Here is a 20,193-nt window from a genome sequence, read left to right on the forward strand (position 1 = left end):
ACATCACATCATTCTGATGTCTCCGCATAGTAAATAAACGTAAAAACAATGGCATCTATTCAAAACTGTTATGCTTTTATTAATATTGGCTAGGGACGGTAGATTACGGGACGCGCAACTCCGTTGTTCCGCCAATATTAGAAGGGTCAATTGCCAATTTGACATTTTTTTCACGCTTTGTTGCTCGCTTGTTTTCAACTAAAAACCTTAAATTACTTTAAAACCCACTTCATTCTTCTTATATAACCTATAAAATGTACATTATTTTGTAAATCAGAAAAAATCGTAACCCTTCTAGTGTTGCGGATAAGCCAAAAGCGGATGTAGTTGCGCATCCCGATATTCTACTGTCCCTAATATTGGCTTGTTATCTCAGAGACATTGTATGTAAAAATAGTCGTGAGGCATTTTGTTCAATGCTCTGAAGATAAAAATTGCCAATACATGGCAGGTCAGTGTCAAAATAAAACAACGGATTGTAACCAAAAACAACTTTTCTTTCACATAGGTAGATAAATGCCACGATAAAAACGTAAAGCTGTTCTCGCCATGCACACACAGACAATTGGACAGAGTTATTTGGTTAAAAATAAGTAGAACAGTTTAGTTTACTTTACCGAGTTTTTTCCATAACTCTTGACATGTAGGACGCTGTAAGCTCAACACCAGTGACACGCACAAGAAAAAGTTCTCCATCGTCGATGCACACGAAAGACAAGCATCATGTAACTATAAAAGCGTTTTCTAATGTTATGGAACGGTATATGAGAGCTTGGCAGCTGTTCTCACTTCTCCCCCACAAAGCATTGCCTGTGCTTTACATACCAACCAACTGTTCTAACTAGACTGTGATTTACTGTAGATCGTAAATTCTAGCAGTGACCATCTTAAAATCTATGAAAAGTCATTTTAATAGAGTAGAAAAATGTGTAGAATATGTCTAAAATCAGGGAAACATGTGTCATAGCGTTTTGTTTCTGAGAATTGCGCTAATTTTATACAAGGTCGCGCATTGACAAACGGGCTGTAACAAAAGTACTCTTCTCTCTTCTCACCATGCAAAACTATAAAGACCAGCTTAGTGGCAATATCAGCAAGCAACAAAATATCGTGAGATAAGTTAGAAATAATTCTTTAATAGAAAGGGATTATATTTCGATGGTTTTGCCAATCACACAATCATCTAAAGAGAATTAATACTCTATATCTTCCAGCCTTACAATTAATAGCTTATTACCAAACATAAAAGCATATCCAATAAACATGTTGGTAAAATTAAAAAACCTTTATAAGCGGAATCCACACTTTCAGCAAGGATGTTATGCATCTCTCGATAAAACACTCCTCTTCATGGCGCGGGTCAGCATGTTGGAGATCAGCAGATATCCTAAAAGTAACATTAATTATAAACCCGGAAGAGTGACAGATAGCTATATTTAGCCTACCAGTGCTCAAATAGAATTAATACAAATTCAACCTATTGCTGTCATATCTGCCTCGACTGCAGTTAACTACATAGGCTACTTGTGCTACGCTAAACGTGCAACAGTTCTCGTAAATTTATATATTTGAGTAAAATCTTGCACTAAAACACACAATCTGATAACTATTGTATATACCCTCAGTACATAAAAAGTAATTTTATGGAACCTGACAGACTCCCGAATAAACTCGAACATATGAAAACACATTCCTCCGTCAAACACTTCTTCACTCATTCGCTGACTTTCAGTGCCACACTGGAATTGCAGAAACCATCAATCATCTTTAGAAATATTGATTGATTTGATCTTTGACAAATTGATTGATTTGACAAATCGTCGGACTGGAAAAGCTTCTTTGAGAGCTTAATCCTGGCAGTTGCGCGAAATATAAACTAAGAACCACTGATGCAGACCCAGTCACGGAGATTGATGGAGTGGAGTTTCCATAGTTGTAGCCGAGAAATTATTTCATTCACTAGGTGCCGCTGAATGGAGAGCAGTCCTGAAATGCGTTGCTAAAGCACACACCCCGAGTCGAATCAGCGCCGCTTGATCTTGAGTCAAGCGCGTAAGCCCTAAGGTAACGCGGCGGAACTGCAGCCTACCTCGGAATGGCCCGTTTCGGTGAGTCCGATCCCTTAACGGGGGATTTTTTCAATTTTTTTTAAATTATCGGGTACCGTAGCCTAATTGTCATTGCCGTTTTAGGGTTGGGGGTTAGGAGTTAGGGTTAGGAGTTAGAGGTTAGGAACTCACCGAATCAGACTCACCAAATCGGACTCACCGAATAGTAGCAGACTCAGCCTACCTAGCCTGAACAATCTTAAGTCTCAAATAAATTGTGCAATGAAAATTAATTCTGTTGAGTAACCATTGAAATTGCAAAAAGGTGAATAGGCTAGCATTTTTTATTACTAATAACTAGTTACTGTGAAGCATAACGATTGTTGATGTTACATTTCAAATTGATACATATGAAGCACCTCAGATATAAAGTCTTACAATATCAAGAAGGCCAGGAATAGAATTTTCCATGTGTTGTAACAAGCTTAACAAGTCCTGACAAGGAAATGGATGAGGAAGATGTCTATCACAAAAAATAAACAAAACAATGAGTGATTTACGGGAATGATCAAGATATGCCCAATTTGGCAAACCTGGCTAAGAGTACGTCGAGACAAACTTGCTCTTGGAGTAAGAAAGCTAGGTCAATCCATCACGATGTCGTCGTCGTGTGAGCCTCTGGTGTCGAGAGTCTATCCTTTTACCACCCCAGATTCACGATTTTCCGGGACTACACCGGAAGGCTACTAGAGAGCAGCCATCACGACGTGACCTCACACAAAACCAGGTGATTATGACTTAACTGCCCGGGCAGGATTGCTTTTGTCAAACACGTGTGGCTCCTTTGATAAATGCCTATTCCCATGGTGATATTAACATACTTAGTAGCAACATGATGCTTCACTTTTTATAATATATATTTAGAACTCACGTATATCTTATTCTACAATGGTTCACAAGCAAATCAGTTGGGAACTACCTACTCCTATAAAATGATGTTACAATGAAGAAAAACGATAATGTTACATTTTCTTTTGTTCAAATTGTCTCACTTAAGCATAGTGCTTGAGGCTTCCATCGCTTTGCCAACCACCACAGGCTGGGATGTTGCAATCCCGTCATTGATCGCCTGCAGAACTTGGTCAAAAGAGCTGAGTGTGTGTAGCAATGGTATGTGGCTAGGTTGTCTAAGTTGAAAACAATCCTTGCTTTAAAACAATAATTTTATCATTATGTCAACACTGTTGCAGTATGCTATGCGATAATCGTGATGTTTTTCTTGTGATTAGCAGCATATAAAAAGCCAATCGGAATAACTACTCACATCAAAGTTAAACTGCTATGTGCAAGATAAAATGGCCTAAAATCACACCAAATAGCCTAATGACTCGACATGAAATGTGAAAAACAACTTACCGATCAAAAAACACTTTAAGAATTTGATATCTAAGAAAAAAAACAACACGATAATGAACTAATTTATTGAGAAAGTCAGATCTTTTATAACTAACACCGAAATAAAGGTTTTATTATTTTTACACATTTTATTTGAAACAATAGGCTAAAGGCTACATACATTCAGAACCGTTAAAAATGCAATTACGTTGCAGAAAAGCCTCTCTCGGTTCATTGCTACATTTTTAAAGATTATATTGCCAAGCTAGTTGATTAACTGTTTTTGATATATTTTTTTTTTGCAAGTAATTCAGACTGTTTTAAACAAGAAATTTGACTTTTTTTAGGCTCATATTTAAAATATGAAACTTGTCAGAAAATAAATACCAAGCGTACTGTTTAACTTTTCTTTAAAACTTTCGCAAACCGATCAGTTAACCTCCAACAATATACAGGGTGTTCATAAAGTTCTGTTACAATTTTGAAATGTTGTTTAAAGTCAATTGTAACAAGACTTTATATATATGCTGTATATCAATAACAAACAACTAAACTAACTCAGTAATGCACCTAAAACAAACTGAATCTGAGCAATGAGCATGTACTTACACGAAACACGAGCACTTATAAAATTAGGCTATACTGTGTTGTAACCAACAGAAAAAGGGATCGTAACCATAATTGAAAACATAAGTTGCGTCGTTGAAAACAATTCGAACTTACCCGGAACTAATGATGTGAATAGCATTCCCAGGTAGTAAGTGTTGTAAGCTTTTGCATATTGACTTCACCCCTGAAATGTATGCATCGACACTACTTATGGAAAAGAAAGTGAAACATTTTTGTCGCAACATACTCTTTGCTTGAAAGGAGCTCACTGACAGCAGGAAAAATAGGTCTGATAAAGGCGAGCAGTGCACAGAAAAATAGAGAGATTTGTTTTCTGATTCAGTTTTATACTTTTCGCTTGTTTCTCTGTTTTCTGAATTGCTGTTTTCCTGCAGTATTTGCTCACTGCGTAATGCGTATTGCTCGGTGTTGTGCATATTAGTCAGTTTAGCTAGTTACTATCATTAGGAAGTTGAAATTTACTATACTAGTGATTCCCCTAAACACAAATTTTTGGTATAATAACCCGAAACACAAATTTCAAATAAAACAGGCTAATGTTTGTTTAAACTCAAAAACTGAAATGGCACAGGTAAGAAGATTGCTATCCCTATTTCTGCACTAAAAATTATACCAAAACCGCTTTTCAGATTTCAGCAAATATTTCACCTAGGCCCAAAACCCTGTCCCTAATAAAATTAAAACTTTCTGACCGTCTGCACTAACTTTACTGTTAAATCTCTTCTGTAGAACCTAGAATTGCCATCGAAACATCAATAAAATCGGAAAATAATACTCTAGCGCTATGTGGCAAATAAAAGTTCAAAACAGCAACCGCTAGATGGCGATGGTAAATGTCGGGTTTCGAGCAATTTTACCATTGCGCAAGAGCGGCCTTTGCCTAGGATGCAGATATAATTCAAAATATGCATTAGAGAATGCAGAAACTTATTTAAACATGTATATTATACACTTATACAGGCTAGTGTGGGGGTGTTCAGAGCCGGAGGCAAATTTACAAATGTCAATCAATCAATGGTTTATTTGTCAGTAACAGGAACATAGTAGGCTACATGTTTGAAATATGCAAAATGTCCCGGATGATTTAAATCCGGACAGCTCCATTTACCCAGCATGTGACGTAATACCTGTTGCATCCATGCTGCCTCTTAAAGGCAACAAATGGCAATGCACTAACTATGATGCCATAGTACGTCTCGCGCGCACTCGTCACGCAGAGCGAGTCAAAATATTTGAAGACTTTGTTAAATCATTTTAATTCCTCCGTGTTGTTTTCGTGTTTCTTATGCTGTGTTGTTCATTTTAATTTCTTTAATAAATTTCTTTTTTTTTTACTGTTGCGTTGTGTAATGGTGTCCGCCCCGATAGCTCAGTTGGTTAGCGCGCAACTTATGGAACGAAGAAGCTTCAAGATCAAGCGGCGCTGGTTCGACTCTCGGTATGTGCGCTTGAGCAACGCACGTTGAGGACTGCTCTCCATTCAGCGGCATCTAATGGATGGAATAATTCCCTGGCAACAAGACTTCAACAATCGGAAACTTCACTCTGTCAATCTCGGGGACCGGGCCTGCGTCAGTGATTCAAAGCCTCTAGTCTACAAGTATGCAAAACTGCCAGGATTAAGCTCTGCAAGAAGCTTTCCCAGTCCGAGGATAAACATTCAATCAATCAATTGATGAGTAATGTAATCACTGCTATTCTGTTCTCAAGTCTTTAAAATGTTTGGATTGATATTTTTTCACTAAATAAATAAGCATTAGGAAAATTGCGGATCCGCAGTAATTTATACATATTTTCCTACAGACCAACATCATTTTCGGGATCCATTACGCCAAGGTTTGTTTTTTTTTTCGGATGAAACTATGTGAAAATAATCAGTAGATATGCAGGAGCTAACCATGTCAAATGGAAGCAAATTTATTCCAAAATAAACGTGCAATTGAAAGAATTGTTGTGTCCACGAATTGCCTAATTGCGCATTAGGGATTTTTCCGCTTCCAGGAAAATCCTGTTCCCAATTCACGATCTTCTTCCGTATATCCGAAGTTGATGGAGTTTTAGCCTGAAATAAATTGTTTTGCAAGGTAGACGCAAGTAGCTAGAAGTGGATTACCACCAAAAAAATATATCTTCAGAATTAAAGAGTGGGTAATGAAAAATATTTCGTGTTACAGAAAAAAAATTCGTGCTTAGGAAAATTTTAGATTCCTGATTAGGGTTAGGATGGTGGGTCTGCTACTATTCGGTGAGTCCAATTCAATGAGTCCGATTCGGTGAGAGCCTTTTTCGGTGAGTTCCTTATTTGGTAATTTTTTGACATTTTTTTTTGAAAATTATTGGGTACCGTAGCCTAATTATCATTGCCGCTTTTACATCGTTTTAACGTCGCTAAACGTTGAAATAAGACCCTAACCCCTAATCCTTCACCAGTAACCCCTAACTCGTAACCCCTAACCAGTAACTCCTAACGCCTTAACCCCTACTAGACGAGTCAATATAAGGTTGAACCCCAAAAAATTGATACAAAAGGTTTTTCAACGGATTCTGTTACCTATGGGCCTACTAAATAACATACTAAAAGTCTACCAAAATCGGACCTCCAGAAAGGGGTCATTTTCAAGATGGCCGCCGGGATGTTATATTGCCTATATCTCAATTGCTATTCAAGCTAGAAAGGCGGTTTAGGTGTCTATCCCTAGGTTTTCGGGGTCAATGAATCGAATTAAATAGGTTAAATTACGATAGGCTGATTATCTACTGAGATACGTATGATTTGTATATAATATACGACCTGGGGGAGCCCGGGGACATTTCGGACGCAGCGATAGGCGAACATCAGACAGAGCAGAGCACGACATTAGCAAATTCACTTGAGACTTGAGATAAACCGCAAACAAAATCATCTTGACTTCCATTATGTAACACGAGCTTGAGAAAAGTGGTTTTCCAACATTTCAGTTTCTATACTTTTGGCAGCTTGATAAGCCGAACAGTGGTAAAATTTTCAGAGACTACTCCTCACTTTTCATCTGAATAAATTCCATATGTATTGGTGCAAAACGGTTTCCAGTACACTTTAAAATAAAACATTTTTTCGAAAACAAAACACTCGAAAATCCGTCCGTAGTGTCCCCAATCTCCCCTAATAAGATGGAATTATCATAACAGCATAATATTACATGCGGCACAACAGGTACTATCAATACAGGCATCTAAGAAAAACTGCAACCCACAGGAGGCTCATACTTGGCCTCCTACAGTAGATGAATACAGGGGATTAATCTGTTCTAAAGAATGGCGTACCATTAAAGTCTGGACACAGACACATTCAGAAAATCATCAGAATTACAACAGTAGGCTACAAAGGTAAATCGTAAACCAGGGTGATCAGCCCGTTTGTTGTCTTATTGCCTACGGCTCTCTATTCATCATCTTCCGACTCGTCTAGAAGAAACTTGTTATGTGGATTGTCACATTCTTGCAGTTGGCATAGTCCACATGCAGCGGTACATGGTAGTCCGTATCCTCTACAGGAGCAGCGGAGTGTCTTACAGGCAGTGGAGCAGTTGCAATGAATGACCTTCAAGAGACTTTCTGGAGCAGCCTTCATTGACATAAGTGGGATGAGCCGATTCTTTTGCAGGTTCCACCCCCAATTCATGACATCCATACTCTCTGCTTTTCCCATCCTGACCAGTATCTGGTAGTAAACCCGACGACAGTGAAATTGGGTAGCAGATTCAGTTGGTGGCAGACGCTCGGGCGTTACAAATGATGAAGCAGAGACAACTTTCTTGCTGAAGGTGTTGTATCGCATTGTCGCAAGGGAATCTGTGCTCTGGCCATCAAAGAAGACAGCCATTACTTGGCACCCAAGGTCATCGATTATTATCTCTGTGGTCTGGTTTGGAGCAGTGAATGCTTTAGCACAAGACCGAAGAACAGGATCTCCATGCACAAGTATCCGAAAAGCAGTCTTCTTGCCAACACCGAATATCCGAGACGTAGTGTCACAACCAGTCATGGCATGGATAAATATCAACTCAGGACACATGTCATGTCCAAAGATTTTTTTCAAACGGTTGATGTTGTATACTTTGGTACTGCCATCAGCTTTGGACTTTTCTGACCTGAAATAAAGGCCCTTACTATCTTCTTGTGCATAGTAAACAATTAACACAAGGAGATCGGTATCTTCTCCAATCAGCGTTGTTGTCTGGGGAAGAGATGTCTCCACTGCGGCCTTCACAATTTCTACATCAGCATCCCCAGATGCATTTACCACGGTGCAATTTTGTTCCCGAAGTTTACCACTTATCATCCAAATCAAATTTTGTTTATTGGCATCTTGTGAAAGGAACTCCTCCTTCTTGCCTGTGAACATAGTCTCAGCTGTAAAGTTGACAACGGGATGAAGATTACGTCCTCTTCTTTGATGCATGTTGTCTTTAATGGTCGGCCCTTCTTCATAGCCGTCAAACACAATGGTCGTACCGGTGGTCACAGCGGTAAACCATAATCTCTTCGACTTCGTGGGAAAATTGTAACATAAAGTTCCCGGATCCGCTTGTCTGCATATAGTGACCGAAAAAGAAACACTTCTTGAAACGTCTATTCTTAAAGTGTATTCCTGTAAAATTAGCCCGCGGCTATCGAAATTGAGATGCAATGCCGTACACCTCTAAAACTGTCACTACGATACAGATTACTTGGATAAAAGACGGAGAATTTGTCCAGCTAGCAAGCACCAAATAAACCAGTTAAATGTGCGACCGACTTCCAACAAACAACTTCGAGAATGAATCAGAAAAATTTGTGATAACTCAAAGGCACGAGAGCAGTTCGTGTGACGCAATATTTCATGTTTAAACCGGTTTCAACAGGTTTGACACAGGTCTTACAAACTATGGCGCAATTTTGGCTCATGTTTTAGGAATTTCCATGACGTAATATTCAGTAGACCCGAACAGTTTCTACATGACGTTTGACCAGGCGAACAACCGTCTGGAACATAGCGGCCCCTAGTTATGACAGTCTGACATGGCATAACTAAAAAAGAATTGACGACAATTGTGAGCCAATGAATAAAAACACATGATACACAAATTGTTTGAATCACTCACGTTTAAGTTAATACGCAAATACAAAGGGCATGCAAAGAATGAACAGCAATAAGAATAAACACGACGATACATGAAATTGGTACCATAGGTAGTAGGTACACGCAAAAAATGACGCTGTATACAATGGTTGCGATAATAACCGACTGTTCTGGGCTCAGACAAGTGTCGGCCACCGCTGACAAAACCAGGCTCAAACCCTAACACTTAGGTGTTCTTTACGGGGGCGAGGCACGAAATATCCCTCAACACATAGTCTACTTTCACTTTCCCCGTACTCTCATCATAGTTGCAGACGGCAACTTTAGCTCTACGAACCACAGGCTTCCCTTTCCTAATTTGTGGAACTACCTCATGCACCCTCCCAAGTTGATACTTCCCACGTTTACCAATGTCCTGGAGAGAACCTACCACTACAAGTTGACCAGGCTCCAAATTCTCGGCCATTTTTAGCCATTTTTTCCGGCCCTGAAGACCTGGCAAGTAAAAATCGATTTATTTACTCCAAAACTGATGAGAAAGTGACAAATTGAACCGATAATCCCTTCTTAATTGGTCACGATCATGTGGTTGCCCAACAGCACAGTATAGGTCTAAGTATGGGGTCAAAAGTGAGGCAGGGGTGATGACAGTAAAATCCCTAGGGTCGTCACTCAAAGGTACCAAAGGGCGTTCGTTCACGATCCGAACGGCACTGCCTGTGTACGTAAGCAGTTCAATAAAATTGGGCTTACGTATTGAAGAGTCCAAAATGTGAAAAAATGCAATTTTAAATTGTTTAACCATTGCCTCCCAGGCGCCACCTTGCGCCGGAGCATACGGAGGTATAAATTCCCAGTTTATCTCTCTCTGTCTCAGGGCGTTGTAAAATTCAGCTGATTCTATCAACTCGGGTAACTTCTTAGATGCTGCCTGAAAGGTACTTCCATTGTCGGAATAGATAGCATTAACCTGCCCACGTAAATCTGTAAACCTTGTAAAGGCAAGTAAAAAATCACTCAGCGACAATGACGTAACCAGCTCAACATGAATAGCGCGAGATGCCATACATGTGAACAAGAGTCCCCAAGCTTTTTTGTGACTTCTACCTTCAACAAAGGTTAAAGGTCCAAGATAGTCTAAGCCGCAATCAAAAAAGGGTTTCCTATGCGCAGTTGTGCGAGACAAAGGTAAATCAGACATGAGCTGCCTTATAGGTCGAGCTTTCTCAATCGCGCATACACCACAGACATTAAGATACCTCTTCACGGAGGCATTACCATTAGCGATCCAAAACTTCTGTCGCGTAGACAACAAAGTGTGCTGTACTCCACAGTGCGCATTTCCATTATGATGCGACAGTACAACAAGCCTAGTGAAGGGGTGCTTCGAAGGCAAAACAATCGGATGCTTTGCTTCAAGAGAGATCTCGGGAGAATTACTTAAGCGCCCTTCAATGCGGATTACACCAGCGTCATCTACACAAGGTCTGTACTTTTTAAGTGAACGTAATTCTTTCAAGCGTTCCTTCTCACGTTGCGAAGCGCCAACACTACCTCGCTTTATCACTTCCTCAAGGGCATCCGGCGATCGTTTGGTCATTAAATGTACCACATCGCCATACACGCTCTTCTGAACAAACTTCACAGCCAATTCTGAAGCACTGTTAAGATAAGATGCATCCAGTTTTGGCTTCACAAAGCTACGCTTTATCGTTTTACAGCACAAAAATTCAACAAAGGCAACCAAATAAGCGATTCTCTTTTTCATAACATACAAAGAAGGTGCGGCCTCGATCAATCTGTGAAGACCACCCTGTCCAACGTCAAGCGACTCCTCTTCGTCACGAAGATATAGGCTATGGACAGGTACTGGAGTGGCATTTTCTACAGATGGAATTTCCTCACACTGGTAGAGAAGACTAGAACCATTTAACCACAACTCTCGAAATTCTTTCTTTGTAATAAGATTTGGCCTTGTGCCAACATCAGCTGGGTTCATATCGGTAGGGCAAAAACGCCAATCCTGGGCTCCAGACAACAATAAAATATGCTCAACTCGACGCGTAATAAACTTATTCAAACGTAAATCAGGGTTTTTAACCCACTGCAACACAGTACGAGAATCACACCAAAAATACTTAAGGCAGTCGGGCATTTTCAATGCCTCGTAGGCCTGCTTCACGAGTCTTGCTGTATTCAAAGCGGCAACAAGCTCTTTCCTAGCTATCGGCCAAGAAAACTGATTTTTTACAACAATGGTAGATTTACCCAGAACGAAAGACACACTCGGAACTCCGTTAACCAGTCTACGTAAGTAAACAACAGAAGAGAAAGCTTGATTCGAAGCATCACTAAACCCATGCAATTGATATGAAACAATATCATCCGGACTGCACACACCAGAGTTTGCAAAATACCATCTCGGTAACGAAAAATCCTTAAGCAGGTCCAAAGAGCGAAGCCACGACTCCCACTCTTTAACAAAGCTATCAGGGACCTCGGTGTCCCAATCAAACTTGTCTATCGCCAATTGCTGAAGTATAAGGCGTGCTTTTAGAAAAAATGGCGCTCCAAAGCCTAGCGGATCAAAATTTTGTCCAAGCTGACTGAGCATACTTCGGCGCGTGTGTTTAGCTAAGGGCTTTAAGGAACATGCGATACGCATCTCGTCAGACTCGGTTTGCCACACACAACCCAATGTCTTCGCTGATGGCAAAGTCATATTTTCAGTCTGAAAGTCAATGTCACGAATCAAAGGTGAAAGCATCTCATTATCCAAATTTGACAAGACAATCATAGCCTCCTTGTTAGCACTCCACTTACCAAGTTTAAACCCACGGCTATCAAACAAAGCAATTGATTCATGAGTGATTTGCTGAGCTTCCTCTAAGCTATCAGCCGAAAATATAAAATCATCCATGTACATATTAGTTGCAATATTGCAGAGAGTCAATTCACCAGCATTGCTGGGATTCTGCTCGATCATTTTCTTTATAGCCAAGCAAGCGATATACGGGCTACTCTTTATTCCCCAAGGGTGTACACAAAAACGAAATGGTACCATCCTACCATTTTCAAGGTCATCATCTTCAAACCACAATATACGAAACAAATCCCTTTGCGACTCAGGTAACTTTATTTGAAAGAAGCATTTAGTCAAATCAGCCATGAGACCAAATCTACCAAGCCGAAATCTAGCCAAGACATCTACCAGAGGGTTTAACAAGTCAGGACCCGAAAACATTACATCATTAACACAAGTTCCTCGAAATTCAGACTTGCCATCGTAAACAATGCGCTTTTTTAATTGTGACGTAACAAAGTATGGTAAATACCATTCAAATCCCTTGACATTTCCTGCTTCACCAGTACGCTCAATATAGCCATTTGATTTAAGATCTTTCATGGTGTCAGTAAGGAAATCACGAAGTTCAGGTTGTTTTAAAGCTTTCTTTCTTAAAGCAGCAGCTCTATCTGACGCCAACACAAAATTGTTAGGTAGATCAATATCTTCCTTCAACGGAACAGGTATCTCAAATCGACCATCTTTCAACTCAATATTCGGTTCAACAAGTTCTCTAGCCAACTTATCATTGCGAGACAATTCACAGGTTTCATTTTGCAACGTCAAATCCTGAATGACTTTATTCAGGTCTGCTGTTTCCATATCACGAGACTCAATTTTACGCTGAAAGCCAGAGATGACATCCGACTCTGAAGACGTTTGCACTCTGCACACTTTAGCAACGCTTTCATCTAAGGGTGACTTACCACCACAAGCCAACCAACCGAGAGGAGTGAGCAAAGCATGTGGTTCACTACGATTTTCACCAACACGCTCTTTTTTTGCACACATCAAATAAGCGTTGTCGTTGCCAATCAGTACATCTACAGTACTACAATCATTCAAATGAAACATATTCACGTCATGAAAATGACGGAAACCATTTAAATCTTGTTTATGCGGTAAAGTTTTAACATCGTCAGCCCAAGCTGGGTTAACCACCGAAGTTATATCACAAAACAGTTCATCTGTCTCTAACGACTGGATGTTGAGTTTGACAAGGTCAGCACAAGTAGCTTTCTGACCAGCCAGGGTATCCATTTTAAACGACGCTTTATCGTACGGTTTAAGATCAAGTTCACACACCAAATCACTCGAAACAAAGGTCAACTGCGAACCAGGATCATGCTGACAATACACCAACTTCGATTTGCCAGTCATTGGATTCAAAACACGAGCAGCAGTAACGCGGTTAAAGGCTGCTTTAACATTTCCAATCTTAACATTACGCACAGGAACTCTGGCACGAGCATCATCTTTCCCAACAGAATCCAGAGAATCACGTGACGTCACATAAAAATCATGCAGAAGAAAATGGGTCCACGTCTTTTAGGCGCAGACAGTTAGGCGCCGGTCAAATAGGCGCGCACACTGTGGCGTTAGGATATTTAGGTGCGAAGCACTGTGGCGCCCGTTCATTTAGGTGCTATTCCTAGTAAAGAGCTTGGAAGGTAGGACAATGCTTTTCACACAAACTGTCATATTGAACAGAAAAATATGTTGTTTTGTTAATGCACGTGCATTCATTTGTTGTTAGGCATGGCTTCAGTGAGTAAAGCTGCTTTATCCGGCAATGTTTTTCACACAAAATGTTATAGTGAACAGAAAAATATTTCATAGCTTCCGTGAGTGAAGCTGCTTAAACCGGCAATGCTATTCACACAAAATGCTATATTGAACAGAAAAATATGTCATGGCTTGCTTGCGTGAAGTTGCTTTTCACACAAAACGTTAGCCAATATTGAACAGAAAAATATATTGTTTTGTAATGCGCGTGTTCGTCATTTATTTGTTGTTAGTCAAGGTTTGCGTCGGCGAAAGCTTTATCAATAAATTATTCAAGTTTTCGAGCATGACTGAGTTCACTTTTAACTACACAGTAAAAAGTTAGATAACAAATGTCAGTAAAAAAAATATACTGTAGCCTATATTCAAGCAGGTGGTAGGCTTGAGTGAAAAGTAACTTAGTTTTCCGTCAAAACCCCGACTAGGTTTAATAACGAGCAGCAAAGTCGCACCATTATGCTTGCAACTTGTAGCCAGAGTTCATATGCCCTATTTAGAGATGTATTCATGTGGTAGAGCGTTGTCCAGGGTTGAGAAAAACCCGGGTTTTTTTTAAAAAGCCCAACCCGCCCGGGTTTTTTTAAAAAAACCCGGGTTTTTTTGGGTTTTATTGGGTTTTTTTAAAAAAGACGCAAAAAAGATAGATTCGTGCTTATTTCACCTCAAAACTACTTTTTACGAATGAAGTGCCTTTCACTCACAGTAGGCCTACATGCTTGCATAACTCAATAAAATAATGCACTAAGGCTGTTGTTGCTTGAATGTTGCATCATCCATTAATTTCAAGATCAAGTTGGATGTTGCATCATCCACTGATTTCTATACCGGTACCAAGTTGATTTTAATGTGGACGTGGTAGAAATCACATTATTGCATCATTTGCCTTAGATTTGAAGGCAAGGAGCATTTATGCCATCATGTTTAAATATTTTTTATCATTTATATATATATTATATAAATGTAATATAGTAATGGATGAGCGATTGCGTGGCCAATGGCCATTTAGGCAAATGCTCTGAAACAAGCCATGCGTTAGAATCCAGAATCTGCAATTGGTAAATAGCCTCCTAAATTGCATTTCACATCATATATACAGACTGCAGTAGAGTAGTAGCCTACTTTCACCAGTTTAACTATAAGGCCTTCTTGCATAAATGAGTTTTAGTGTAGTATACACAAAGTGGCATTACTTGATTTTTGTGTAGCCTACTGTACAATATCCACTGCGTTTTCAGTTTATTCTTGGAAATTTACTTCAAAATCACATCCTTAGTGTCCTAATTTAAAGTTTGTTTTAAGTGCCTTGTAGTGTTTTTGTTCATTTTTTTAATTTTCTAATAAAAACTGGACAAATATGATGCTCTGGGTTTTTTTATGGTTTTTTTTGGGTTTTTTTAAGTGGGTTTTTTTAAAAAAACCCACCCGGGTTTTTTTGGGTTGGGTAAAATACCGACAACCCTGGCGTTGTCTCACACGTACTCGCAAGAATTGCCCTACCTGCCAAGCTGATACAATCTGCAGACTTTGCTTGGAATAGCACCTAAATGAACGGGCGCCACAGTGCTCCGCACCTAAATATCCTGACGCCACAATGTGCGCGCCTATTTGACCGACGCCTAACTGTCTGCGCCTAAAAGACTTGCTCCCAAGAAAATAGTGTTTCCTATCGTTGTTAGGCCCACACTTACGACAGTTATTTGCATGAACGCAATCCCTAACCATATGCTGGCGCAAACAATTCAAGCATTTGCCAGCTTTCACAATGACATCTCTCCGATCTTTAGGTGTCAAGCGCAAAAATTCTTTACAATTAGACAAAAAATGATATTCAACTTGACCACGTGACGAACAACAAATGCATGCCGGTAGGTTTTTACGTCTGGCTTCACCACCGCGCGGTGCGCCAACAACAGTCGAGTACTGCGAACTCCCTGACATCACATCATCATGGGGTTTTACGGACGTCTGCCTAACCGGACATGAAGGCAATTTTCCTTTGCCAAACTTTTTAAAATGCTGCGACTCACCAGAATCGCCCATTAGCATAATGCTAAAATCAGTCGACTTACGCGTTTCCTCTCGTACAACAAAATCGAACAAACTCTGAAAAGTAGGCTCATTAGTGCCACCATACTGATCACCTAAAAAGTCAAGATAACGCTGCTTAGCGTCAAACGGGAGTCGCTTAGCCAAATCCAAAACAAAACGTCCTTCCAATTTGTCACGCTGACCATAAGCTTGCGCGTAAAGCAGACACTGCGACAATTCATCTTTAAACTCTTTCAGATCACTGGAAGAGGTCGAAGTCAATTTGCTACCATAGCGATACTTTCTAATTTCCGGTTCTGCAAAAAGACCTCCACGAACCCCAAAACGCTGGGACAAGCGAGCTAACGACATTTCTATCCTGTCTTCCTCTGACAAGCCAGGGGTGTCAGAAACCAAATTAGCAATCGTTTGCGCAGCTCTCCTAACACAAGCTGCTTGTAACAAAGTCAAACAAGTCCCCTTAAAGGGCGAAGCTGCCATTAAGGCCGTAACACGATTTTTAAAGAAGATAAATGGCATATTATTACCATCGTAACCAATCAAGGCCGCCTTATCGAAAAACGTCCTACTATTTTGGTATTCAAAAAAGCAATCCTGCTGTTGAGAACTCGATTTAGCGGGAGAAGACAAGCTATATCCCTTAAGGGGCTGAGTGGGCTCAGTCACATGCACAGCCCGATCACGATCCTCACACACGTTAAAATCAGGAGACGCGATACGCCTCTCACAACCACCCAAATTACGTGTAGCTGGGCGATCAAAACCTAGCGGCGCAGAAAACTGTGAAGGGGGCAAAGCATTACTACTAATGGCGGTCCCGTGACCTGTACGCTCTGGGGGAGGAGTTCGGTTGTAATTCGCAGACCTTGGCTCTACAGCATTCGGAAGACCCTTAGCCGCGGCCCCGAGACCTCCTGAAACAGCTGGAAAACGTGTGGATTGCCCTGGTCCACTCACAGGTTGAACGGGCGTTTGGAAAAGGTTATGTAAATTAAACTGCGATTGATGTTCATTTCTGGAATGCCTAGAAGAGCCCTTCTTAGAGCTACGCCGAGAGCCCACCTCTGATCGATATTCAGCTAAAACTACCTCTTTACGTTGTTCAGCCCTCAACTGAGCGTCTTTGAGTGCGAACTCAGCAGCTCTCGCGGCAGCCTCAGCTGCTCTCGCTTCGGCCTCAGCTCTCGCGGCAGCCTCAGCTCGAATGGCCTCAGCTCTCGCGGCAGCCTCAGTTCGTATGGCCTCAGCTCGCGCGGCAGCCTCAGTTCGTATGGCCTCAGCTCTCGCTTCGGCCTCAGCTCTCGCGGCAGCCTCAGCTCGAATGGCCTCAGCTCTCGCGGCAGCCTCAGCAGCTCTCGCTTCGGCCTCAGCTCTCGCGGCAGCCTCAGCTCGAATGGCCTCAGCTCTCGCGGCAGCCTCAGCAGCTCTCGCTTCGGCCTCAGCTTGTATCTGGAGCTCCTCTCGTCTTAGCTGCAGGTTAATTTGTGCCACTATCCGAGACGAAGTCCTAGACATCCTAGTGCTTACATTTGAGGCGCTATCCTCAGGATGTATGTCAGCATCCAACATATCTGAGAACTCACTTTCTTTTTGTTCAAAGTTATTTTTTAACGAGTTAAATTCGGGATCTACCCTATCACGAAGTTCTGCCAAGATTGCAGAGTTAAAGATTTTAGTCAAAAGAGCATGGAAATGCCGTAATTCCTCTTCTAAAGTAGATAACTTAGATCTAAAAATTAACAGTTCCTGCTTATCACTCAAAGAACCTAGGGCTACAGAAAGTTCCCCAATTTCAGTCAAAATATCCCTTCTAAGATGCCGGGCCTCTCGAACTGACTTAGCCTCATCGTTACTGGGCCCCTCCCCAGAATGACCTGCCCGACCGCAAAGAACATCATCAGGCTTAAACTCAGTCGAGTCTACGGCGGTCGAGTCCTTGTCGCCACCGAGTGTAGACATATTAAATGTTGGGGCTAAATTTAACAATTAAAAAAATTAAGTTACACAAACACACAAAATTATTAGGCTACAGTAGTTATAAAAAACTTAACTGCAAAGACCGTAAAAATACAAAAAAGAATTTAAATGCACGATACCGTAGCTGTACGGGTATGAAGTCCTAAAGTCCACAAAACTTGCTTGGATTCTTCCACTTGAATCTACAAGCACAGATGGATTGTCTTTTAATCTTCTTTCTTGCCAATGAATGTCAAAGTTATTTTTCTTCAGTACCAAACTGAGAAGAAATGTCTTTACTTTTCTTTGCTTCTGTAAGAGTGTAGACTACCAACCAACAAATCTTCTTTTATTATTTCTTGTACTTCTAAGTAGTTCTTCTGCACTAGCTGACAACAAACACGTCGTTTATTTTTATTTTTTTTGCTTTAATTTCTTCTTGACCTACCAACTGACAAAAATCGTCTTTTATTTTTTTTGTGCTTCTAGTGCTTCTTGGCCTACCAGCTAACAAGAACTCGTCTTTTATTTTTCTTGCTTTAATTTCTTCTTGACCGACCAACTGACAAAAATCGTCTTTTATTTTTTTTGCTTTAATTTCTTCTTGACCTACCAACTGACAAGAACTCGTCTTTTATTTTTTATGGTCACAGCGGTAAACCATAATCTCTTCGTGGGAAAATTGTAACATAAAGTTCCCGGATCCGTTTGTCTGCATATAGTGACCGAAAAAGAAACACTTCTTGAAACGTCTATTCTTAAAGTGTATTCCTGTAAAATTAGCCCGCGGCTATCGAAATTGAGATGCAATGCCGTACACCTCTAAAACTGTCACTACGATACAGATTACTTGGATAAAAGACGGAGAATTTGTCCAGCTAGCAAGCACCAAATAAACCAGTTAAATGTGCGACCGACTTCCAACAAACAACTTCGAGAATGAATCAGAAAAATTTGTGATAACTCAAAGGCACGAGAGCAGTTCGTGTGACGCAATATTTCATGTTTAAACCGGTTTCAACAGGTTTGACACAGGTCTTACGAACGATGGCGCAATTTTGGCTCATGTTTTAGGAATTTCCATGACGTAATATTCAGTAGACTCGAACGGTTTCTACATGACGTTTGACCAGGCGAACAACCGTCTGGAACAACCGGATCCATATTGCCGGATGGTGAAATCAGCATATGACCGTGCTATTTCACCATAGCTTTGTCCACGATGCCATGGTATGCGGTGAAGGAGTGAACCGCCATCAAGTACGTGGCACTCCGTTTTTGGCACAGAATGTAGGATTGCATTACTTGCGTGATCACAGATCGCGTGTGCTAACTGTGGCTTATCAGCTTTTCGGAATACATGTCTCGATTCAAAGAGAGCAGGAGGGAAAGGACTAAGCTCGTAACACATAACTTCCTCCAGTGATAGATGTCCAGCTTGGGAGACCACCATGAAGCGTTGAAAAAGAAGTGCACTATCAATGGTTCGATCAGGAGCGACCTTGATAGCAGATTTTTGCCCAAGGGTCCTGGCTTTATCCTTTCTACTGAATGAGTATGCGAATGCAGGTTGTCCTGTCATTTTTTGCAAGATGTTTTGTCCAACAGTCTCATATTCGTGCACGTTCACACTATCATCGGCTACAACACCAGTGACAACGTTCCTTAACAAAGCATCTTGCAAGAAAGGTGAACATACGACAAGTTTTGAACGACTTGATCTTGAACGAATTGATCTTCTCCAAGTCAGCAGCGTCCCTTTTCATCCTTGCCTTTGTTAAACCCTTGTGGTGTTCAGATGTCGTGAAGGACAAGTTTGTAAAATCCTGCATAGCGATGTTGTACTCTGATGTTAAAAGTACTCTGATGGTCCAAAGGGCTCTCTGCTTTTCATCCATTCCACTTTCGTGCGTCATACCCCCAGTGGTTTTCAACGACCTCATCAATGTCGTCTCGATGACGAGATCTGAGCTGAGGCCTGCTCAGAACTGGCTGCTGCGACGGATAACATGAAAACCCTTTTTAAACTTCCTGAATACGTCTGGGTGGTTAATGTGAAGCTGTCCCATCTGTTGGATATAGAAGTAGGCCTATGCTGATTTCAAGTAGTTGTAATGCCCAGCTGCGGCAAATATCGGCATGCAGTCACTGACAGCACGTAGGTGCATCTGCCAAGAACCTATTCGATCTGCCTTTATCAGTGACCTGGCAACTTTTACCATGCTTTGGTAATTCAGCCACAATTGACTTGTCTTGGATCTAGCACTAGGGATGGTAGAAGTAGGGGATCGCTCACTGAAAATGAAGGTGGACAACTGGAGGGTCATAGTATTTTTTTTTAATTTTCGATTTTGTAAGGTAACAAAGTTTAAAATTGGTCAGAA

The 20,193-nt window shown here is 40.8% G+C and overlaps 1 protein-coding gene across 1 annotated transcript in view; it reads right to left on the minus strand.

Annotated features, from left to right (window-relative positions):
• The window catches only part of LOC145775349 (meiosis inhibitor protein 1-like), a 59,819-nt gene that overhangs the window by 11,739 nt on the left and 27,887 nt on the right, over positions 1–20,193 (minus strand). The window contains exons 8-14 of the mRNA XM_082586636.1: positions 4,167–4,236; positions 3,465–3,494; positions 3,101–3,235; positions 2,487–2,571; positions 1,651–1,739; positions 1,285–1,387; positions 618–729 (exon numbers count right to left, since the gene is read on the minus strand). Of these exons, the coding sequence (XP_082442762.1) occupies positions 618–729; positions 1,285–1,387; positions 1,651–1,739; positions 2,487–2,571; positions 3,101–3,235; positions 3,465–3,494; positions 4,167–4,236 (624 nt within the window). The remainder of the gene's footprint in view (positions 1–617; positions 730–1,284; positions 1,388–1,650; positions 1,740–2,486; positions 2,572–3,100; positions 3,236–3,464; positions 3,495–4,166; positions 4,237–20,193) is intronic.

This window comes from Aplidium turbinatum, chromosome 8 (genome assembly GCF_918807975.1).
Source record: "Aplidium turbinatum chromosome 8, kaAplTurb1.1, whole genome shotgun sequence".
Taxonomy (NCBI): domain Eukaryota; kingdom Metazoa; phylum Chordata; class Ascidiacea; order Aplousobranchia; family Polyclinidae; genus Aplidium; species Aplidium turbinatum.